Below are 24,321 nucleotides of genomic sequence, written 5' to 3' on the forward strand. Positions count from 1 at the left end.
GACCATTTTGTCTCTAAAGTTAGTAACAGTCAGAAACATAATCAGAAAGATCCTCGGAACAACCTGGAGAATACTCATGTTACTAAAAACTACCAGTTTGTATGTTTTATGAGTTCACTTCTGGTATTTTTTTAAATGCCCCAGTTTTAAAACTAAGCAACATTCACCTTTGGTAAACAAAAAAAAAAGTGTACCATTCTGATGAGTCATGCGGATAATGGGGAGCTTATCCATGTGTCAGGGCAGGGGATATACTAGACAACTCTGTAGGTTCCTCTCAATTTCGCTGTAAACCTAAAACCATTTAAAAAATGAAGTCTTTAAAAATTAAGCAACAATAACTATTCATATTATTAATTAATTGTGGGTTTTCATTTTTGGGTTTTTTTTTTGAGTCAGATGTTTTGAGGGATAATTTACCTGTAATAAAAATGAGTGTTTTTTGTGTATCACTCTAGGAATTTTGGCAAGTGCATAAAGCCACAAAGCCACCACCACACTCAAGATACAGAATACCTCCTTTACCTGTCTCCCTTTGCAAAATTCCTCTCACCTTGAAGCCAATTCCCCAGGGATTATGACAGAGGAAGGGGTATGGAGGAAGCCAGCCTGAGCCCTGAAGGGTTAAGATCAAAGCCAGCAGTGCAGGGTGCGTGTGATGTATGAAACAATTTCTCTACAGTCACGCAAAATCATTGCATTCCTCTGGATGCATCCCGAGTTTACAACCTCATCTCTTTGCACATAACTTTTCTCTCCATGAAATATCCTATGTCAAATTCAAGTGACCGTGTAAGGCCTACTGGCAGAAGAGGAAGTAGAGATGGTACAGATTAGGGATGGGAGGAGTACTGGCAGACCGTTCTTTTTACAATGTGTATATATATTTTTATAGGCCAGTGTCATCTTTGCTTTTTAACTAAGCACCTTCTGCTATGTATCTCCATAAATCCAGTGCATTGTCAGATCATCTCTGTCTCCGTTGCACCCCTAGAGTAAAATTTTATTTTAGGATAGATATACTTTTAATGGAAATAAGTATTTCTTCTATTTGCATTTTAAATTCTGGAAATAACTTAAAGCATAAATAATTAATGTGTCAGTCTCTAACCTAATAGATTTCAGAGAGGTTATGAATGGATACATATGCTCATTTCATTCCCTGCTGAAAATATGTATTTTCTGTGAAACTATATGAATTTTAAAATTCTGGTTTAGAGTGTTAATACAGTGAAAATATACAAAACAGTATGTCCCACTGAGTTACAGTAACTACACACAGACACACACACACACACACAGACTGGGGAGAAAAATGACATTAAAAGTTGAAACATGTTTGATGAAACTGACATTTGATTCTAATGATGTTCTAATTTCACCCTCGGCCCAGTAAGAGAAAACTCACCATACGTTTTTAATAATTGTATGCAGCGCTGAGGCTTTCCTATATGGATTACAGGAGGCAGAAATTTAGAAATGATGGAGTGAATTTATGAACCAGTCAAATCGAGATGCTTAGTGATTTGTTTCTCTGGGAATCTTAACCAGGTTTGCCATCACAGCTTTTATTCCAGAGCTTTGCACTTTATAGGGGCACTGTGTTTGTTGATTGACTAAAAGAAATATTTCAGACACAGCTTATGCGTTTCCACAAGAGAAGCCTGATTAATTATGATATGATAGAAACATGGCTCTTAAGTGATGGCACTTTCCTCAGATACATTTACGGCACATCATCACTTACTGTCTCCTCGGCAGAGCAGAGGCCCGAGTTTATAAGCTGCTTCTGAATGCGGTCGACCGGTGTCTGTAATCACAATCTTTGTTACTGGCAGATGTTCTTTATAAGAAAGGAATCCAGTGTCATTGGTCCTAAAAAACAGTAACAACAACATTCTTAAAATTATTCTAATTAATATAATTATAAAGTAAACAATAGTCCTTAATGCATTTCAAAGCCAAGAGGTTCTGAGCGAAATTTGGACCCACAAAAAGAGTCAAGATGAAACTGCTCATCTGAGCACAGGCAAATCTGGCCACATTTCAGTGTCTCTTGCAGACGGAATGTAGCGGGTGATTTTTAAATTCAGTCGGCCATTTTCTACCTTTTAAATGAGAGTGTTAATCCACTGCCATTTAGTGTAATGATTGGTGGTGTGTTTTTAGATCTGCCGTTTCGGTATTTGTTTTTTTTCCCCACAGGACATCTTGTATTTCTGCTCCCGCATCATGCCCCTTCCTGGTTTACTCCGTATATTTTTTTGTATTCAGTTTTATTTTTTTGCTCACTTTTTTAGCTATGTGGTCTGTTTTTTGTATTTTAACATTTGCTTTAGGAATTACAAAAAGCATCCTTAATTCATCACAGTCTACTTAGATTTTATGTTGTCTTACTTAATACAAAATGTCAGAAGCTTACTATAGGATAATTTTTAACACCCTTCCCGACACACACACACCTGTTCTTTGTGCTACGGTTGTAATATGCTTTAAACCCAGATGCTGAAAACCTTATAATATAATTAAACAATGAATTTTAATTTTTTCAATCAAGAGAGGAATGTAGGCGCTGGCTTTTACATTTCCTGACATATTCTCACTTTCCAAGGCTCTTCATTCCTTCCTGAGGATCTGTGTGTCCAGCTGGTGCTAGTTCTCTTCAGCATGACGAATGTCCATCAGTAGGCCTTTATCTCACCTTTACTGGTGAGATGTCCTTTCGTCCCTGATGGAAGTCTGGGTGACCCTGCTTCTTCTTTCAGCACATTGAAGATCTCATGCCATCATCTTCTGACCTGCGCTTCTGATGAGAGGTCAGCCTTCGTCTGAACCCTTACTCCGCTGGATGGACTGTGTTCCACCAGATTCGCTGCATCTGGCCACTTTCAACACATTCCTCTTTATCACAGGTTTTTAGCAATTTGAACAATAAGCCAAGGTGTGCTCTTCTCTGGTTTTACTCTGCTTGAGGTCCTCGGCATTTCTGGCATCTGTACACTGAGGCTGTGTTAGTTATCTATTATGGCCTGACAAATTACCCCCAAAGGCAGTGACTTAATGCCTTTTACGATCCGTGGTTCTTCTGACGGATGGTCCTCCGGCACAGGGCCCCTCCCAAGGCTCCACTCAAGTGCTGGCAAGGGCAGCAGTCATCTGAGGGCCGGAGTGAGGAGGGGTCTGCCTCCAAGCCCACCCCTGTGGCTGCTGGCAGTATTCTACTCCTTGCCGGTTGTTGGACTAAGGGCTTCATTTGCTCACTGGCTGTTGGTAGAAGGCCACCCTCGATTCTTTGTCCAGAATAGCTCACAACGTGGCAGATTGCTTTATCAAAACAAGAAGGCTAGCAGAGTCTGAGAGAGAGCTTCCAGCAAATCAGAAGTCAGTCTTTTGTAGCCTAACCTCTGAAGTGACATCTCATCACCTTTACCATATTCTATTCTTTAAAAGCAAATCACAAAGTCCTTGTAACACAAAAGAGAAGGAAATTACACAATGGTGTGAGTTAACAGGCAGTGTGGATGATCGGGGAACATCTTGGAGGCTGCTACCAGAGATGTTTATTAAACAAATCAGAGAAATTTTCAGTCATAATTTCAGCAAAAAAAGAAAAAAGAAAAAAGCGTCATTTTACTTCCTATCCTTCTGGGACTCCAATTTCTTGCCTGTTAAATCTTTGATATTTTCTCACAAGCCAGAAAAGATCTGTTAATCTTTCTTCCAATCTTTTCCCCCATTTTCTTCAGATTGAATGATTTCTATTGATCTGGCTTCAGGTTTACTGAAGATTTCTTCTGCTATCTCCCATGAGAGTTGAAGTGAAGTGAAGATTTTACTTAAATGTTGTACTTTCCTGTTCTAAAATTGACATCCAGTGAAGATTTTACTTAAATGTTGTACTTTCCTGTTCTAAAATTGACATTTGCTTCTTTAATAAAGTTCTCATTTATCTGCTTAGAATACTGTGTTCACCTGTGGTTATTTTCACCTTTAATTCTTCATGCATGTGTTTAACAGTTGTTTTACATTTTTGCCTGCTAATCAAACACCAGCGTTCCAGGGTCTGTTTTTAACGGATGCGTTCATTTTCTTGACTTTGGATCACAGTTTACTCTTTTTTTGGAATAAGCAATACTTGTAATGATGTTCTGGATATTATGGCTGACAGACTGTAGAGACTCTGGGCCCAGTTATCATTCTCTGAAGACTCTGTTTTCCCAGGCAGTTAAATTCCAACCTTATCCCAAGAAACGGTGGAGGCTTGGTTTTAGACTTTATCCTAGTGGGCCGCTGTCAGTCTCATGTTAGCTTTCAATCCTACTCAGTTCTGAGACAGTCTTTGTTGCAAAGGCGTGGACCTTCTGTTATTTCTATGGAAAGCTGAGGGCTTCCAAAGTCCATCTCAGTCAATGAGACAAACTCCATATTCTGTTTCTCCCTGGTTGTCGCTGCTGAAATCTCTGTGTAGTCTGTCCGGTTTCCCAGTTGGATCTCCCTCCTTAGTTCCCAGAAGCCTTCCCTGTGCATGTGCAGCTTGGGGGTCAGGGCTCTGGGGGGAGCTGATCTAGTGGACTTCCTCCAAGTGGTTTTCTCCTTTCTTACATGTCCAGAAATCAATTTCTCGTCATTCTGGCAGCTTTAAACTTTCCTCTGATACCTTGAGCCAAAAAAAAAATATTAAGTATTCTCTTTGAGTTCTAGCCACCCCATGGCAGGCGGTCTGGTGAGTAGCCTCAAGGAAAAGGCTTAGAAACATAAATCTCACCTACTTAAGTTCCCTTCTTTCCAGGGTTGAAGGCTCCCAATCCTGGTGATTTCTGCCTACATTTGGTTATTCTCCACTTGCTTCAAGTAGGTGTTTTTTATAAACAGTTTCCCTGGGATTACAAACGTTATCTGGGTTAGGTTAGTTCTATGCAAGCTACTTCACCATAAGCAGAATTTCATATGAGAAGTTTCAAAATCTTATTTTTAAAAGTTATTTTTGATGGATATTTAAGCAGGCATTAGAGAGGTGATTAGATTAGTTTTTAATTTTTTTAAAAAAAAATTCACATTTTAAAATACAATGTTACTGTGTGGGCATTTTTTGTGAACACAGAGAGGAAAAAAGTGTCTTCCAAAAAAGTAGAAAAAAATTGTAGTTTGAGTAAGAGAGACAATATTTTTTCATACTGAACCTGTAACAATAAATGTATAATCATGACTCCACATATCACCTCCTTTAGGGTATCCTAAAACAATCTGTTTTTTGATATAACATAGTCTTTGGAGTTTGCCAAATGAATAAATGGAATATCATACACTTAAAAATGTGAGCTCAATTAACAGCACTGATCACTGGAATTAATGTACATTCTGTAACCAAAGCAATCATATTTACAGCCAGGTGGACAATTAATACTTTTAAAAATAGTTCTTATGTGCAGACACAGTTGCTTTATAAAGTAAGATATATATGTGGTATGTGGAAACGTGAACATGAAAATTTAAAAATATTTTCACTTCACTAATAAATAAAATCAATGTATATTCCAACTCTAGTCTCAAATACAATAAATATCTTTTTTTATTGTTCAAAAGGAAACATATACATAAGACTTTTCTACTTAAAATATTTTAAGCTCTATTTTCAAACCCCTAAATATTATAGATTTCCTAAATATGATAAACAGAATATTAGTTCCTTGTAGCGTAGAGTATCCTTTAAAAAAATCAAAGAGCTACATGTTCAAATAATTGTGGGAAATTGTAAGTTCACATGTTTAAAGGTTTTATAGGCAGATTGCTGAGGAAATACATTAGTAATTAAAGGCTATAAATATATTTTGAGAGTAATGTAATTCTAAATTATACTTAATTTTAAAGAGAATGCTGGTTGACTTACAATGAAGAGCAGATATGAAACAGATGCCTGTTTCACTCTATTACAAAAATAAAAGGTGCATGACTAATCGTCCATTACCAAAAAATTCAAATAAAAAAACAGTGATCTTAACATTTAGAATTAGACTGACTGTAACACATTTCATCAAAACATACTTTAATCTAATTTCTTCTCTGTACTAACTTGTTCAGTGTTTGCCTAGCTATATATATTTTGAGGGATTCATTTAAAAAAAATAAACTGCATTTGCATAAGGAAATCATATGGAAATCACCATTCGTTCCGGTCAGCATCACAGTTGCAGTAATACTGAGAATCAATGCAGCTCCCGTCTAATCCACAAGTACATTTTTGAAGATCAGGCAAAGAACCTCCCCAATAAGTCTGTGTTTCATTGGTTCTTCCAACCCACCAGCTCAGAGGGCTTCCATCTGAAAAGACAAAGGCGAGAAGTGTGATGTCCCATTCACACCCCACTGCCTTCCATCCCAGTATAATTCCCTTTCTTCCCAAACCGTTAAAAAGGATAAAAGGAGAAAGAGAAAGATCTGATTTGATGTCGTAATATTCCAAACACTGTAAATGATGGTAATCCCTTAAGAAAGCTTTTAAAAAAGTATTTCATTATTTAAGCTTAAATGATTGATATATTTTTCTTTGAGTAGAAAAGAAACCAGCAGTTCCTACTTAATTCAGTCATAATAGTAAAAAAAAAAAAATGTATTGAGAGCAGTTCACATATGCAATTTCCTTAAAAATACTTTTTTGAAACAAGAAGGCATCAAATCACAAACCACAGTGATTAGCCTATCAGAAACAAAACTGATTTGAGATCATGAAATGCCCATTAAAACATTATGAAGTGCTACATGAAGTCAGTGATTTATCTCAAAGTATTTATTGGCCAAAAGTAGACTAGCTGTTTATTACACATCGGCATGGTATGGCTCTCCCCTGTTATGATTTAAGATCTATTTGGAAGTATGTGCTTTTCCTTCCTTTTGCTGTCTTAGCTACTTACTTGGAGACTGCAGAAATAACACTGACAGACTCTATGCCCAAAGCAAATACTACACTCAAAAACAAGGTCACCCCGAACCAAATGCATCTCTTTCTCCAATGAATGTTCAGCTACCAGTTCAATCAAAGAGCTGAGACTACACATTGATGCCAAGGAACCAGAGCAAAGAACAGACAGAACATTTAGATGTGGCATGTAGGCAGTCTGTCTTAGGGAAAAACAAGTTAGAGAGGAAAAATCATAGTCATTTGAGAATCAGGGAATGAGAAGAGGGTGACATCAAATCTATCAGCTCCCCAAAGGCGCCTGATCATTTTTCCATTGACCTTTCAACTCTAAGTTGTTGCCATCAGCCCTGCTTTTACTAATTTCTCCCTTACAGATGTCAATGCTCATAAAAACTTACTATTAGATCAGACCAATGCTAATGCAGACCACCTTTCTCCCTGTGTTACTATAAATTCCTGTCCATGCCATGCTGAGAAAACAAGGAGTTATTGGAAGCTTGCGTATGCATTAATTAATATCCAGAATCTTCATTTTTCAATTGCATGATTAACTTAATTGAAGGCAAAATCTACTTGAAATATTTAATAGATCTATTTTAACATATTGCTTAAAGTATTATGTGTTCATAGATTTTAAAAAGTAAATCACTATTCCTAAATATTGAATAATATTTTCACATCTAAATTTGTTAACTTTCCTATAAAATAGAAACTACTGAATATTTTAAAAATACCAAATACCTTTGGTTTCCTTCAAGACTTTTTGAAGTGTCCTAAAGAACTTACAAAAGTATAAGAAAGAATTAAAATCATGAGAAATGTTTGAAGTTGAAAATTAAAATGATGAAATATCAGATATCATAGTACATCATTCCAAGTCCCACAGTTAAAATTCCAAATGGCTTGAGCATTCACACTGATCCTCCTTCCAGTGTGCTGAGTTGCAGAATGACAGCCTGCTGGAAACATATTTTCATATACATTTCACTTTATCCACAATTATGACACCATTGTTACTTGAAGCTGCTATATTTTCAAGATCTGAAACTGAAGATTTAACTTGTCTGACACCACCTTCCTGATCGTCCCCGTATATATATATATATATATATATATATATATATATATATATATATATATATATATATATATATATATATTTCGAGTGACTTCAAAAATCCACATTGTTCTCTCTTTTCCACCTCAAATCTTTTCTGTATGACTTCTAGGGTCATGGACCTGAGGAAAATTGGTGTGTTTAACAGTTATCATCATCCCCTTTTCTACAGCCTTCTAGAGTTTACTGTTTTCTTCACTAGTGGATCTCAAGCCTGACTGAACACCTGGGGAGCCTTAACAGAGAGACGCAGGGGCACCACTGGCCATGAAGGTAGAGGGACCTCCTTCACACCCTATGCGCCCCCTGTACCTTGTGTGGAGCTTGCTCACTAACATCTTTGGGGATTTTGTTTTCTGGTTCTTTTAGACTTTGGCTCAGTTGTGACTGATGATCGTCTTTCCTTTTGTCTTTCTTCTCTAGTTAAGCAACTTAGTTCATTTTACATCACATTCATGTGCCCTTCTATAGTGATGGTTTCTCATTCTTCTTAAAATACACTTCTGTATTTGCTTACCTATTTATTTAATTATTTATTTTAGATCCCAAGACAAATATGCAGCAGCAATGAACAATTTAGCTGACTACTAAACTGGTATGTTCACCATGGCCATGATGCACCGGAAAGCCAGGAAGAGAGGGGCTCACTTCGTATGTACTGTCACCCAGTCATGACCACGCCCTGCCCCAGGCTGGCAGGATAAATCCCAATTCGGTGAAAAGAAAACAAAGACAGAAATATTCATCCACCCAAGTCCTGTGCCTGATCAACAAGAGACCTGGAACCCGAACTGAGATCTCTTCTAGCCTCTAAATCCTGTGCACTTTGCACAACTCTCTGCTGGTCAGTCTCAGGTGGGATTAAGGCTTCAGGGGGATAAGATTTGAGGGGAGATCAGTGAGATGGGAGGAGTTAGGAGGGTAAGAGGCTAAATGAGGACATTCTGAAAAAGAGGAAGAAAGAGTAAGAGGAGGAGGAGGAGTGGAGCGCAAGCATCAGGGAGAAAACCATCAGACTGAATCAAGCGGGTGGAGAGTCAATAGGAGACTGAAGGTTCAAATGTCATACCAAGGGCTCAGAATGTTTCTGTATGACTGATACAACATATGCTGTCACACAGGAAACACATTTCCTTTTCAAGTTCTCGTCACTCTATCTGGACCTCCAACCTTGTTCAAGACAACAAATGGGAGTGAATGAAGTGGCTTTATTGTGCAGATGTCTTAGAATCTTCTCTGACTTCCGAAAGAAACACCTAAATAAATACTGCTGCTAGAAAAGTGTATTGGGAGACACATGATGGTTCATAAGCAGGTGGGTCCTGTTGAGGTGTCCAGACAGAAGAGTCTGTCCTGGACAGATAGGAGTGAGGGAGGCCCTGGAGCTCCTTAAAGAGGAAGGGGTCATGACAGAAGCAGTGCTTCTTAAAGATGAATTCTCTTCACAAAGATTCATACTTTGGATTAAATATGGGTGGTTAGGAGACACTAGCAGACAGCAAACCGAGAGGCCAGTGGGAGTAACTCCATGAATTAGGTCAGTGAGGCCTGTGTGAGGGCCTCGAGATGTCCTCACATGATGAGACGTTTAGCAGGGAGAAAACACAATGCCAGAATCCTCACTGAGGAGAATACTGGTTATTAAAAGTGGAACAAAAGAAAGAGTTAAAGATAGTTTTCTGGTTCCTACTTGAGCTACTGAAAAAAAAAAAACTGTGTTTCCAGCAGCCTGTTCTAATTTTCAGTTCTACCCAGAGGGTAGCTGTCAACAATCCATGAAAAAAGAGCCACACAGAATAGTCATTTTCAGACAACAAAGTCATATTTTTATTAGCTCTTTTCCATGAGAAAACAAATGGTACATGTCACTTGCCCTTTACAAGGGATCGACCCTGTGCATTCATCGAGTATCAGAATGAAGCTCTTGTCGGCTCAGCTCTCTGATTAAGGCCAGGGAGAGACTCCAAAGACAATCAAGGTTTGGAACAAAGCTCAGTGCAAACTGACCTTGCTCTTTTCTTCCAGCAATAGCATCTCTGTGACTTCCAGACTGTAGCATGTCTGCTGAATACACAGGGGGCACACACCCTTGGCGGCCACATGCCACCGCCTCGGCAGAATTCAGCTCCGCAGGGGCTGGTTAAGTAAAGCGCACCATGTAACATGTGTAGGGGGGCAAGGGCCCCAATTTATTTACCTTGCTTATTTACAAGCCGTGACTTCTTGCAGTAGTAGGTCAGCTCCTGTTCGCAGTGCTCCGCACGGTTAATTGCGGCCTGGAGTTGCTCCATGCTGGCCACATACTGGAAAAACCCAGCGTACGGGTTCTCTGGACTGGTATTTCGGACTCTTGTAACGTCAGAGCCGTTGTGCTGTATGATGGTCCACGCAGTTTCTTGTATGCAGAAATGGGGGAAGAAAGAGAGGAGACCATCACTAGTCTGCAAAAGTTAAAATAAATAAAGAAAATCAAAATCACCTTTTATTGGAGTCAAAGTTTCCTAGTCATCAAACCTCTCTGAGAGGTAGAATCAACACAAATGGATTCTTAAAATTTTTACATTATAGTAAAATGATTCTTTTCCCTGACATGTATATGACTGCCATGCATTTGCAGTGATTTTATTCTACTTTTTCATATAATTCAGCCAGAAAATATATTCATGGTGAAAAATATTAAGAAAACGGATTATTAAAATTTGTGGTACATTTCATTAAATCTGACATTCAACTCTTAAAAGATGTGTCATTATTTTTCTTCTAGAAAAGAAAATAATGCTGCCTATTAAAACTGTAAAACATTGTTGGTTGTTGACACACTGAATTCAGAGATGTTACAATATGAATAAAATGCATCTCTGAATTTGTAAAATATTTTAAATTACATAGTGTAAGCAATAACTTTTCTAGTCTTAGAGGTCATTCATACTGCCAGCAAAAAGAAAGTCAAATTTTATGGCCTGTGTAGATCTCTCTTCAGACAACTTTTAATTATGAGTGTACATCTATTTCCTTTTAAGTCAAATTTGAAGCATTCATTTTGGTATCATGTCATCTGCCTATACTCTTGTGAACACAGCATCAGCAACTCAACTAACACAGAAAATAAAATATCTCAGAGTATGTCCTAGAGATATCGCTATTGGCACCTGAACGTCTGTAAACATTTCCATCATACTGATTACCAAAATTATTTCGATGAAATAAAAATCCTACAAGGTTTGTAACAGAAGATAGGCATATTGTATCTATCCTTCAACTTCCCCAGCTATAGACTTCATATTATATTCACTGTGATAGATGCAGGCCCAAGAAAAGATTAATCAAAAAGCCTCTGATTTAATAGGTGAGAAACAGATTGGAAGTTGTCAAAGCTCTGCTATATATGTGCTGTTAAGGCACATAACTCTTCTGTATTACACAGGAATATTCCAAACAGGAGGAAAACAGTAGGTAGAAATCCTACCCCCTCTTTTTAGCTAATACGTTCACATGGATGAACAATCAGAACAAGATAAGAAATTTCACTCCCACCCCCACCCCTCTCTTTCTTGGTCAACAGAATTTTGAATAGAGAGGCCTGCGAAATAAATGAGGCAGGAGGCAAATTTGACAGCCTTATTGCCTTCCACACGTGGATCATTATTTTTCTCTGAAACAATAGCTGTTACTTTTACTTCCACCGTGCATTTCAGCTCCCCCAAGAACTTTATCAGCAAATTAGTTTCCTTAAAGAGGACATGATATATAAGCTAATGAAATTAATTACGGATGGCCAGGCAGCAGTACACGGTAGAGATTATCAGGAGACCTGAGCTGCAGATCTGGTGTGGGTCTGTGCCCTTATGAAAGTCACACAGAATCAGCCTCCATTTCCAAATATGACAAAAAAAAAAAAAAAAGGCAGAACATAGGAGGCAATATAGTAGGTCTGAAATTCTATCACTTTACCTACACAACCTTGGCTAGTAGAAATTTAAGATTATCAAGCAGGCAAACCCATTAACCTAGCATCTGTTGGACTCTGCCTTTATTATGCAGCAGAACGATTCATCTTTTCCTGCGGTGAATCAATGGCGTGCAGGAAGCCGCTCACCTCTGGCTGAGTAGCTGCCAAAAGAGCAGGACAATAAACCGACTTGAAGCCTTTGTCTCTCTCCCTTCTGGGTCACCCTGAGAGGGATCTCTGTGTTGTTTAGCATCCGCTGGGTCACCATGAACACACTGTGTTCTTTTGAGGTCTTTTAAGGTGTTGTAAGAAATCCAAGGCCATGGTGCATGACAGCGCTTAAAGGGCAGCTCATAGAAACGTTTCCTTCTGAAATTCTAAAATTTCCATATTATGATAGTTCCTGTTAAGTGATTTCATTTTCTAATAAAAAGTGCTACAGAGGATGAAGTTACATGGATGCCTCTCTTACTAGATAATTCAGCTGTGCGGGGCGAAGTGGAGACAAGGAAATCATCACAGCAGATTCTGAGCAATGGAAATGAGGGCCCGGCAGCCAAGCTCCACATCTCATGTGCTTTACTAACAGGGGAGTCTCTGTAGACTATTAACCTAGGGCGTCTTTACTGTTGTTTCAGACATCATCATGTTATCTGATGTTTCTACAAACACCTATTTAGAAATTACAACTGTAAAAAACATAGACTTCACAATTCCTAATTCAATACTTTGTGATATATTTTATCAGTTTTTTCCACTGGTCTGTAAACTCTATTAGAAGAGTGATAGGTTCTGATTTGCTAACTTCCAGCATGTAGCATGGGGGCTTGGCACAACACACAGAAGACATGAGTTACTGAAGGAATAAACAAGTGAATGAATAAAAATTAAAGCAGTGTCCGGACTAGAGCATAGACTTCCAGGTTATCTGGTTGTGATTCTATGGTGGCTCTGAGATTTTCATTGTCTTTTAGCTGTTACAGAACTCTGTAAATGGTAGGTACCTGATGCAAACACAAAATAATGTTAAGGCTAAAACTGTGAAGGTTATGAGGGTTACCCCACTTGCAAGCTAACAAGTTATCTTGCCTCTTATACAAATTATATCTATGTATCTGTATCTAACTGTCTAGATACAGTGAGTGCCAGATGCACCTGTGCACGCTGTAGCTGCACCGCGAGAGGGATTCCCAACTTACACAGGACGGCTGGGACATCTCTCCTCCGAAGAGCGAGAGAGAAACTCTGGCCCTGGAATGCAACAAATCTCCTCTGAGCAGAGGATGGGCAAGTCCTTCCTTAGGTTTTTGTCACTCCTAGAATGCATCTGGGGGAAGGTAAGCCTTTAAATCTCTCCAGAGAAATCCACTATCTCTAACTTCTAAGACGTATTTACATTAAATTATCCTTTAACACAGGCCTCTGATTTTTTTTTTTTTTTTTTTTTTTTTTGCTTAACAAGCAAGGCATTGTTTCCTTACAACAAACAATTCTTGTCTACAGACAAGCAAATTCTAGCTGGGGGAGGTCAGCTGAGTTCCTTCACTATGGAAGAAGCCAGTTTTGCCTCCACTGGCACAGTCATTTCAATATTACTGAGATACAGATATATCTGTTCTTTGGATCTCCTTCGAACTGGTTATAACATCTTATCGGTTTCCTCATTAATAAGGTGAAACATTAAAGAAGATCTTCAAGACATGTTTTTTAGCTTTTATTTTTATATGCATGTAAGAGTCACGATTTTATTTTTTGCAAATTATCTTTTACCAAGTGCAAAGAGAGTTGTTAATATAAGGAAACACAGGGAAATGAGTTAGAAGAGATAGCAGAAAAATCTATGAAATTAATAAATATACTAAAAAGCAGTTTCGGTTGACCTGTGTCTCTCCCTGAAGTGATTCCTAATACAGAGATTGTATGTAAAGCAACTGGGTAATTAAGAACTTGATTTATCCTGGGCCAACTGCTATTTTTCAGTGTGGTAACAGTATAAAGAAAAAACATGCTGTTTAAGCAACACAGTTGCAGAGTGCCTGTTCCTTCAGGATTAATAGCTGCAGGTGATAGATAGATGTGATAAAGACTGTCAGGGCAGGTAGGAAGCGCTGTGCTGAGGCAAGCTGGGAGACGAAAGCACAGCTAGCTTCCTGGAGCAAAACTTGATGTAAACAAGGCTGCGTCTGAATAAGGATAGCTAGTTATGAACTCTTGTAGCTCTTAAGAAGATCTTTATTATTGAAATCCCCAAAGTAAAAATAGGTTTGCTATTACAAGTTTTACGCTCTCTAGCCTTCTCACGTAAGGGTCTCAGGAACCCCTATCTCAGAATCCCCTGAGAGCCTGTATTTAATAGAGCAGAGACCCAGGCCTTGGTCTCTCAACTTACTGAGGCAGTGAAACTACGTCCAGGAGACTTGGCAGTGGTGCAGCAGAAAAATATGACTTTAAGCCACAGAATTATCATTTTCACAATGGTTAGAAAGCCACCGCTGTAGCTCTCATCAGTTTCTCCCTGATGAAACCCCCTGTCCTTACAGTGCAATGTTTGATAATGAAACATTTCTTGAACACAAAATTATTTCATTATAGTAAAAGCAATGGTTTTTGTGAAGAAGAAAAAAGCTCTGTACATTTCAACAAGGACAACCACTGGGATTCGTATTATCCTAATTGTTTTAAAGTTACATTTAGAATACTCTGTTTAGAAAGAAGTTGCAGCCTTTAACACAGTTTAGGAAATTACCCATTCAAAAGAGATTTTCTTTTTATCTTTAACTTGTAATGCCTAAAGATGCTTAAATCCACGTGAAATCATCTATTGCACAGTAATTCTAGGCTAAGAACTGTTTTGTTCTTTATGTTACTGCGTCTGCAAGCTGCCGGTTCGGCATTTTGCCTCGGCTTCATGATTGGCATACCTGATAGCTGTACGTTGAGAATATGTTACTGGCTACAAGCGATGAGACATTGATAGAATAGCCTTTTCTAGAGGAAACATTTTCAGGCTGGGAGAAGAGACCAGGGTTTTAGGTCTTGATCTATCCCTAATGATATTCCTCAGCCTGCTTCCCTGAACCTCCCTGAGTCTTGGTTTCCTCGTTTGCAAAATCAGATCAGTAAGGAATGTTGCAAGTTGTAGCACGTACTTCTCACTGGACTGTTACATTCTGGGACTGTCACTTTTGTTTGAATATATTTCAATACTCCAGAGCTTCCAAAGACACTCTGCTGTCTCTGTCCTCCACAGATGCTTTTCAAATGGCTTTAAGTTGTGCAATGTCCTCTTTTTCATCAATACTTCTTGATAATTTTGCTAAAACATCTTTGACCTCTGTGTGTGTCCATATATAAATGTACTTCTTTGAACTGTGAAGTTGAAGTGAGACTCAGGTGACTAAAACAAGACACATTAATTAGTAATGTAATATGACGAGGTAAATGCTGATTTAATAGAAATGAAATAACTCATTCAATAAAATGAAATTGATAATTTCCTAATCATTTAGATGGTAATGAAAAATGCCTATAAATTACCGAGTTATTATGCATAATAAACGTAATACAGGCATGTATGTGTATATGGTCAGTCCTCATTATTTGCAGATCCTCATTATTTGTGATTTTGCCTACTCACTAAAATTTATTTGTAACCCCAAAATCAATACTTGAGGCACTCTCATATGTCTGCAGACAAAAAGCAGCTAAAAACTGAGTGGCCTGATACGAACTTCAGTTGCCCAGCTAAAGCTGAGCAAAGAAACGTTCTATCTCCTTGTTTCAGATTTCATTCTGTAAACACATACCCCATTTGTGGTCATTTAGTCCCTTGATCATTGCGCTTGGTGATGTCACTGTTTATAATGGCCTCCAAGTGCAGTGCTGAAGCGCTCTAAGCACAAGAAGGCTGCGGTGTGTCTTGCGAGAAAACACGTGTGAGATAAGCTTCCTTCAGGTATGAGTTATAGTGCTGCTGGTTGTGAGTTCAATGTTAATGAATCAACAATATGCATTAAATAAAGTGTCTCTGACCTGAAATACAAGTGAAACAAGGTAATGTATTGATTGGCTGATGAGAATATTGTGACCAGAGGCTCGCAGGAACCTAACCTTACTGTATTTCCCCGGGAAGTGATGGTCCAGTATTCGCCAATTCAGTGTCTGTGGTTACTTTACAGAACGGGACTATCACAGATAACGAGAATTGTGTGTGGGGAAGGGGTGGGGACAACGGGTGTTCCTTAAAGCTTTAAAGATTACAGATACTTATCAACTTAGACGTATCTGATTCACAGAATCAAAACTCCATAAAGCATGTGCATGTAAAGAGTTCAGGATGCTTTTGTGGGAACGCAGGATTCACAGGGATGCAGTGATAAGACTGTTAAATCTCACTCACAACCCAAGTTACACAAACAAGAACCATCACAAAGTCACTTGACACTTGAATTCATGTCTTTCATTCAGAAACTTTTCCTTTTCTTTCTGTGAAGTCTTTTCACTCTTATTATGTTTAATTCCCAGATAGTAGAGCAGGGAGTTCTCCAAAGTTTGGGAACCACAGGTTTAAAACAGCAATTCCCAACCCTGGATACACAGAAGAATCAGTTGAGAAGATTTTTAAAAATACTGATTTTACTGTCTCACCCCAACCCTTCTGACTCAGGGTGTGGCCTGAGATCTGTACTGTGCAGACTGGGGGGGTTCACTGAGTGGATAAACACGGCGGGATCACCAGCTGTCTCAGGCTGCTTTGGCATATTAGGGGGCAGTGCTGTGGTCTGAAGTTTGTGTCCCCCAGCAAAATTCATACGTTGAAGCACTAACCCCCAAAGGTAATGGCACTAGTTGGCACCTCTGGGAGATGATTATGTCTAGAGGGTGGAGCTAATGTCAAGAGGGTGGAGCCCTCATGACTCGGCTTAGTGCTCTTACAAAAGAAGCCCCTTAGAGCTTCCTCTACCATGTGAGGATACCGGAAGTCTGTAACCTGGAAGAGAGGTTACAATGCTGACAATGCAGGTGCCATGATCTTGGACATCCTTGTGGTATTTCGCTACAGGAGCCCAAACAGACCAAGATAGGCAGGGACCTCAGTGATGCTCCTGCCTGGTTGTGTTATCTAAAAAATCTCTAGACACCTTCTCTGGTCATTTTCCTAAATATCTGTGGCCAAGGTTTTACCACTACCCTGCAGTTTTCAGATTTTCACATTAATACAAAGGAACTGTTGCTCCCATATTCAGCTGCCTTCTCAGTATCTTATTGGAATGTGGAACAGACATCTCCAACTCAAAATGTGTAAAAGTGAGTTCCTGATCTTTCCCTTCAAACCTTTTCTGACCACATCTCCAATGATGGCAACTCAGTCACTCCAGCTGGCCAAGCCAAAAATGTGGTATTATTTTTTGGTTGCTTTTGTTTTCTCATGCCTAACACATATTCAATGAGAAAATGGAATCTCCATCCACCATCTACATTGCTGTCATCCAGTGCAAGTCACCACCATCAGCTCTTGCATGACCTGAACTTGGTCTCCAAACAGGTTTCCTAACTCCTATTATACAAATATGTATACATTTACATTTTATCTATATGGATGTACATATTTGGTATGTACATAAATATATATGTATATGTCTTCTAACTCCTTTCTACCCCTGCTCTGAGATAGGCATTTCCCAACACATGAGCCATCTTGATCCTGTTAAAGGAAGGCAGATTGCAGCCACCACTGCTTAAAACTCTCCAGTGGTTTCTCATCTCATTCAGAGTAAAAACCAGATGCCTTACATGTTAGAAGGACCCACGACTCTGCCTAATATTTCCTTTTTTTCTATTTATTTTGCTCCATAAAATGTTGACTTCCTAACACAGTCCTATCCAATGTAAAGTTTTGCAATGATGGAATAGGTGGTTATTGAGTTAAAATGTGGCTAATAAGACCGAGGAACTGATTTTTAATTTAATCTTATTTTAATGAATTAATTTAAATTTGTAAAATTTGTTTCAATTCACTTAGTTTTATTAACTGCTTTTAATCAAATTTGAATCTAAATAGGAAGTTATTGCTAGTGGCTACCACACTGCACAGCATAGTTCACCTAGAATCCATTTGTGTTTGATGATGAAGGGAACCAGATTCCTTTTTACATTATTTACATACAACTTCCCCAGCACCACTAGTTGTACTGTTCCTTAACTGTAACTGTTCCTTAGCATCAGTGCCACCTTTGCAATGAATTGACTATCCATATATGAGGGAGTCTATTTATAGATTCTCTATTTTGTCTCATTGGTTTATTTGTTTATCCTTGTGCCAATCACACACTGTTTTACTTAGCCTATCAGTGGAATGTCTATTTTTTATCTGGTAGAGTTGAGTCCTCCAACTTTATTCTTTAAGATTGAAATGGTTCTTCTTGTCCCTTCAGATTTGTAGATAAATTTTAGAATCTGCTTGCCAATTTTCACCAAAACAATTACACCAACCAATAAAAACCCTGCTAGAATTTTAATTAAGGTTTGCCCAGTACCTAGTTGGGAAGAACTGACATCTATACCACCATATTGAGTTTACTAATCAATGAAAGTTTTATATTTTTCCATTTATCTAGGATTTAATTTATCTCAAGAGTATTTTATACTTGTCTGTGTAAAAGCTATATACATCTTTCTTTAGATTTATTACCATGTGTTTGAGATTTTTGATGCTACTAAAAATAGAATCCTTTAAAATTTCATTTTAACTGCTTATTACTAATAAACAGAAATGAAATTAATTTTTATGTTAACTCAATATCTAGCGATCATGCTAAATTTTAATAGCTAATGTAGATTGTTGAGAGTAGTCTCAATACATAACCTGGTCATCTACAGATAATGAGAGTCACAGTTCTTCCTTTCCAGTACATCTTTCTTTCTCTTGCATTACTGCACTGGCTAGGACCTCCGACACAATGGTGAACAGAGTAGTAACAGCAGGCATCCTTGTGTGCATGTTGTTAACAGGTGCAAAGTTCTCAATATTTCACAATAAACCATGATATATGCTGTAGGTTTTTGTGGGTGCTCTTTAACAAAATTAAGGAAATTTCCTTCTATTGGTAATTTACTGAGTTTTCATTTTCTCTTTATCATGAATGAATGTTGAATTTAATTAAGCACATATTCCACGACTATTAATTCCTATTTAACTTTATGTAAGTAAAGAATTCAAGAATAAAATTCATGTTTACCCCAATATAAAGAGTATTTTGCAAAGCTTTCAACTGTATCAATCTTTTTTCTGTTATTATTTAAAATATTTTTCAGCTTTATTTGTATTGACAAAAATTGTACATATTTAAAGTACACAATATGATGGTTTCATATAAATATACACTGTGAAATGATCACCATAATCAAGCTAACTAGTATTCAGTACCACATGTGGTTACATCATTTTTTCTTTTCATCCCTTCACTCCCCTCCTCACTGGCAACCACCTGTTTGTTCCCTGTATCTATGAGTCTGTTAATGTTTTGTTATGCTTGTTCATTTGTTTTGTGTTTTACATTCTACATATAAGTGAAATCATATGGTATGTATCAATCTTCTCAGAGGAACAGAATCTATCCTTTTTGTTTTAGGACTTAATATGATACATTTATTATTAAATGTTCTACACAGATACCACATGCATGGAAACTTAAGATATTTTAAATCATTATCATTAAACTTTTAAAGATTTACCTTAGGTTCTTCTACTGAACAATATACATTTTAATCAAGTAGCAAATTAGGTCAACTTTTTACTTGTTTCATTTTAATTTTGTGTGCTTAAAGCATTCATGCCAATTTAACTATGAAATGAAAGTTGATTAACTCACCAGTCATATTGCAATATAGAAGAAATGGTTCCAGGGGCCCACTTCCATCTGCATCTACATAGTAAAATCCTGAAGTATTTCCTTTATGCTTATAGGCTTCACATGACTGCTCATAGATAGCTGTAAAAAAAAAAAGGGGGGGGGATCATTGCAAATGAAATAGTATAAAATTAATATCTTAAATTTTAATTTGGACATAAAATACTCCATCTTGAAATTTAATATGTACATTACTGACCAGGGGAAACAGTAGCACATACTTTAAAATAAAACTCATTAAAAAAAATTAATATGGATGAAAGAAGGTTAGATAGAAAAAAGGAAGAATGAGATTGTGCTTTATGGCATTTCTTTTTATCACTAAGGGAATATGAGATTACTCAGTCAAAATGACAATTTAGCTTCTGTTTACACCAGGCAGAACAGCAAAAGAGAACGTATGTGTTTTAAACGTTAAGATCCCTGTAAGTATAATGTGACATCCATTCTGGACATCCATCCAAATGGATCTTTTGACAACCATTTTGGTTCTAATCCTAGTATCAACTTGTAATAACCCAACATCTGAAGCATAATAGTGTAATCTCCTTAAATAATCTGCTGTTATCCAATAATTATGCAATAAAAAGGTTTTAAATATGCTGTAACTATTCTCCTTTCTCACATAAAATTATCTATAGATAAAAATCCTTTTTTCATTAAACAAATATGACTTACAAAGCTCCTCGTCAATAATTTAAAAAGTAATTTACAGAAGAAACTTTCTCTAATGCTCTGTAATGAGAATTTAAGATAATTAAAATTCAAAGCAGAAGAAATATTTATATGAAATATGCCCTCAAGTGGTCTAAAAATGTTTTGATCCATAATTGGATGTTTTTAATTATACAATTATATATTTGCCATGTACAAGATTTGATATTAACAACTGAATATGATGCAGTCATCTCACCGAACACTTGGCCAATGTACTGATTTTCATCAAGCTTTTATTTTGTGAAATGAGAAATAAACCATCCCTGAATGTCCTTCCTTGATTTATTCTATATTTTGAAAATTACGTTAATGAGTTTTTAGACAATATACAATAATGTAATTAATTTGCTCTGTGTTACAGAAATTTCAGATAGTCATACAAACTTACTTCTTTACTCCACAATTTCTTGGTTTTATTTTGTTCCTATTGTATATCATGTAGACAGAAATATAAGATGGATTGTTTCCTAGTCACATTTGTATTTTGTGCAGTGAAGTGGGCATGTGAAAATGAATTTTTGTATTTCTATATGCACATACGTATGTTCATAAATTCCTTGGAAGAGGCAGGTGGGATACGCACATAACTTTGCAGTGAGGGCTGGTATTACTGAGGACACATGATTACAGGAGGGTAACTGGGAGCACATTTGCTTCATGTGGATTGCTTGACTTTTTATAATATGACTGTTTAACATGTTATTTTCTAATAAAACCTTTTAAAAGACCCCGTCCCTGTCCCTCCCTCCACTCAAGCTAATGATAGGGCTGGCTTCACTATAATCCAGTTTGTCCTCCTGGCGCCATTTCTCAGAATGGTCACTGGCAAAAACCCTTCCCCTCCCTTTAGACTGCCTGCCCAAGAACCTAATAAATTAACTCAATGATTGGATCAAGTTGTGGGCCACAGATGACAATACTTTATTGATTTATTTGCTCAGAGCAGTTTGTGCTTACATTTAGACTCAGTTACTGATAACAGTTGAAAATAAGCAATCAGCCAATTAAAACATATTCAGTTCGCTTTATGTTTTGAGTTAGTTACTGTAATTGGGATGATGGAGGACATGAAAAATTAAACTACATTGTGTCTCTGCTACCGGTGATCTGGGACAAGTGGCTTGGCCCTGGCTTCAGGGATAGCAGGCACTCTAACCCACACAAGTTGACGGCGGGGGGGGGGGGGGGGGAAGGACCGGCTGTTAAGGGCGGGGCTCGGAGCTGCTTCGGCTCAGGGCTCCTGAGGGTCCTGAGGGTCCTGAGGGTCCCTCTGTGGAGCCTCTGGGGCTAGGGGGCCCAGGATTCTGACCTCCACGCTGGCAGGAGGACAAAGCAGTGTGGGTTGCAGAGACGAGAGTGGTGAGGCTGACGACTGCACCTAACACCCTTGCCCGTAAGTAAAGGCTACAGGCAGCAGTACCAGAAGCTAAGCTGCCCAGCAATGGCAGCAATAACATGAAAAACGGGAGGGAAAATGAGCCCTGGGTCTCTGCAGCCTGTGTCCTGAACAAACGGGCCAGAAAAATGACACGCGCCTGCAACACATGCAAGCATTCCATCAGAAAACATGCATGGCTTCTAACACAAGAGAAGAGCACTGGCTGCGACGCCTCCCTGTCTGGAGCACAATGGCAAGTGTTCACGTTCTCGCTCGGCCTCAACTATTTCAGGAGCTTTGGGCGAGGTGCTTCATCGCTGCTCCCTCAGGAATAAACTAGGGGCAGTAACTACACCCACCTACCAAGGTGGTCACCGACCTGAGTGAGCTGGGACATGTAGAACACTAGCATAATACCCGGCATTCAGAAAATACTCAGTAAAATTAACTATCATGATTAAGACCATATCTGCCATCCTTATCCTCAGCATCCTTATTAATGGGGTTGTGAGAGAATTTAAAGATTACCTATTCTGCACTGTATTTTATGTCTGTCCTTAGATACCTCTGTTTTCTATATGTCTTGTCCTTTTGCCAGCTCCCTTACTCTTTTCCATCTCATTTTATATTAGGCATTTCTATAAGCTACCTTGACTACATTATGAAAAGAAATGTGGATTAAAAATAAACTAGAGACCAACTGAATGCTAAGATTCGGGGTTGTACATCCCAGTATGTGGCAGCACACACATGGGCACAGCCACACACAGCAAAGAAAAAAGAAATGAAACAAGGGAATCAGAACAGAGGCAAGAACAAGCAGGTGTGTTTGGCTTACAGTTGTGGCAAGTAGCTCCCGTGTAACCAGTGTTTGCACAGTTGCAGTGAAAAGTGTCCCAGGACTGGGAGCATTCGCCGCCGTGTTCACAATAGTTGGGCAAACACCTAAAAGAAGGTGCAGATACAATTACTACTATTCATTTTGAGATATCCTAAAGTATCGATAATTTATATACAATCATGAGAAAGAAGAATGTCAACAGTAACATAAAGAGTAGACAGAGCATGACAAATGGTTATTCCCACTGTCGTTTATGGTACCTAAATCACGGGACTAAATGTTAGGTCAATAAATTCATCAGATTTCAACCAATTCTCAGGTACTTGTGGCTGAATTTCCAACATCTCCTACTATACCAAGGCCCTTTCTTTTCCCTAAGTGACACAACACTAATTCAATATGTTGCCAGAATTATCAATAGTTTACATAAAATAACAACATTTAATCATATTGATTTACTACACTGAATATTTTCAGGAAGAGGGAATAAAGACTAGGGAAGGGAAGAAGGAACTGGGAAGGAGAGACATCTTTATTCACTTGGTGCACACATCCAGGTGTCTAGGACAGACACACAAATTCCAAGCGGTGGGTCAGGGTACACTAGGGTGCTGAATCAAAATCACAGGGGCTCCCAGGATATTTTAAATTTTTAAGAGAAATACAGGCATACTCAACATCTGTCAAACACTGTGCAACTTCCCAGCCTGAGGTAGTTCAATTTCAATATTAGCTCATAATACATTCCTTTTAATGATGTCTTATCTTTGAGAAGCTGGATTTTTAGTGGTTGATAAAAAGTAAGTACCATGTGAAATCATGCTGAACAAAAATGAGGGTGGCAGCGTCTGATCTGATTTCAAGCTCTGAAAGGCTGTACAGCACATTAAAAATAAAGTATTTTTCAAATTTTAGATATATAATAAAAGATACATAAATAAAAGTAGGTATATAATATTTTTTCAAAACATTTCTAAATTGTTAGGACAAAAACAGTTATAAAGTTGTTTGGAACTAAGCCACTTTTTAAATGAACTGTTAGTTATACCTTTTGGCTTGGAACACTGTGAGAAAATTATTGAAATACATAGGCCCTAGGGACAAAAAAGCTGAAGAGCTTCTGGTACCAACTTAAATAGCCCTGATCAGACAATTGATGCTTTTTAGAATTTAAATTGAAAATTATATTGAGACCAAGGCTTGAAATGCTCTCATTCACCCCAGAATAAAAAAATTAATTAAAAAACTTGTCAAGAATATATATATATATTTCTTTTTAAGAATATATTCTTGATGAAGTTTCTTCCGCCTCTTTTTATTAAAACTAAGACTGGGAACCGCATGTTTTGCTTACAGGTCTTTTCTAATTTTAACTGAAAATAACGTTAGTGATTTTTCCTGATTATAAAAACTAGGTGTCCACTGTACAGAAACCAAACAATCTAGGAAACAATAGAGAAGACATATAATTAACAATATCAATATATTAAAAT

General features: G+C 37.8%; 1 protein-coding gene across 1 annotated transcript in view; it reads right to left on the bottom strand.

The window, feature by feature from the left end:
• CNTNAP4 (contactin associated protein family member 4) overlaps positions 1-24,321 on the bottom strand; it is a 224,572-nt gene that overhangs the window by 42,403 nt on the left and 157,848 nt on the right. Inside the window, exons 11-15 of the mRNA XM_010997777.3 lie at positions 22,826-22,932; positions 19,854-19,973; positions 10,231-10,428; positions 6,162-6,318; positions 1,748-1,875 (exon numbers count right to left, since the gene is read on the bottom strand). Coding sequence (XP_010996079.3) covers positions 1,748-1,875; positions 6,162-6,318; positions 10,231-10,428; positions 19,854-19,973; positions 22,826-22,932 — 710 coding nt within the window. The remainder of the gene's footprint in view (positions 1-1,747; positions 1,876-6,161; positions 6,319-10,230; positions 10,429-19,853; positions 19,974-22,825; positions 22,933-24,321) is intronic.

The sequence above is a fragment of the Camelus dromedarius genome, chromosome 9, assembly GCF_036321535.1.
Source record: "Camelus dromedarius isolate mCamDro1 chromosome 9, mCamDro1.pat, whole genome shotgun sequence".
Lineage (NCBI taxonomy): Eukaryota > Metazoa > Chordata > Mammalia > Artiodactyla > Camelidae > Camelus > Camelus dromedarius.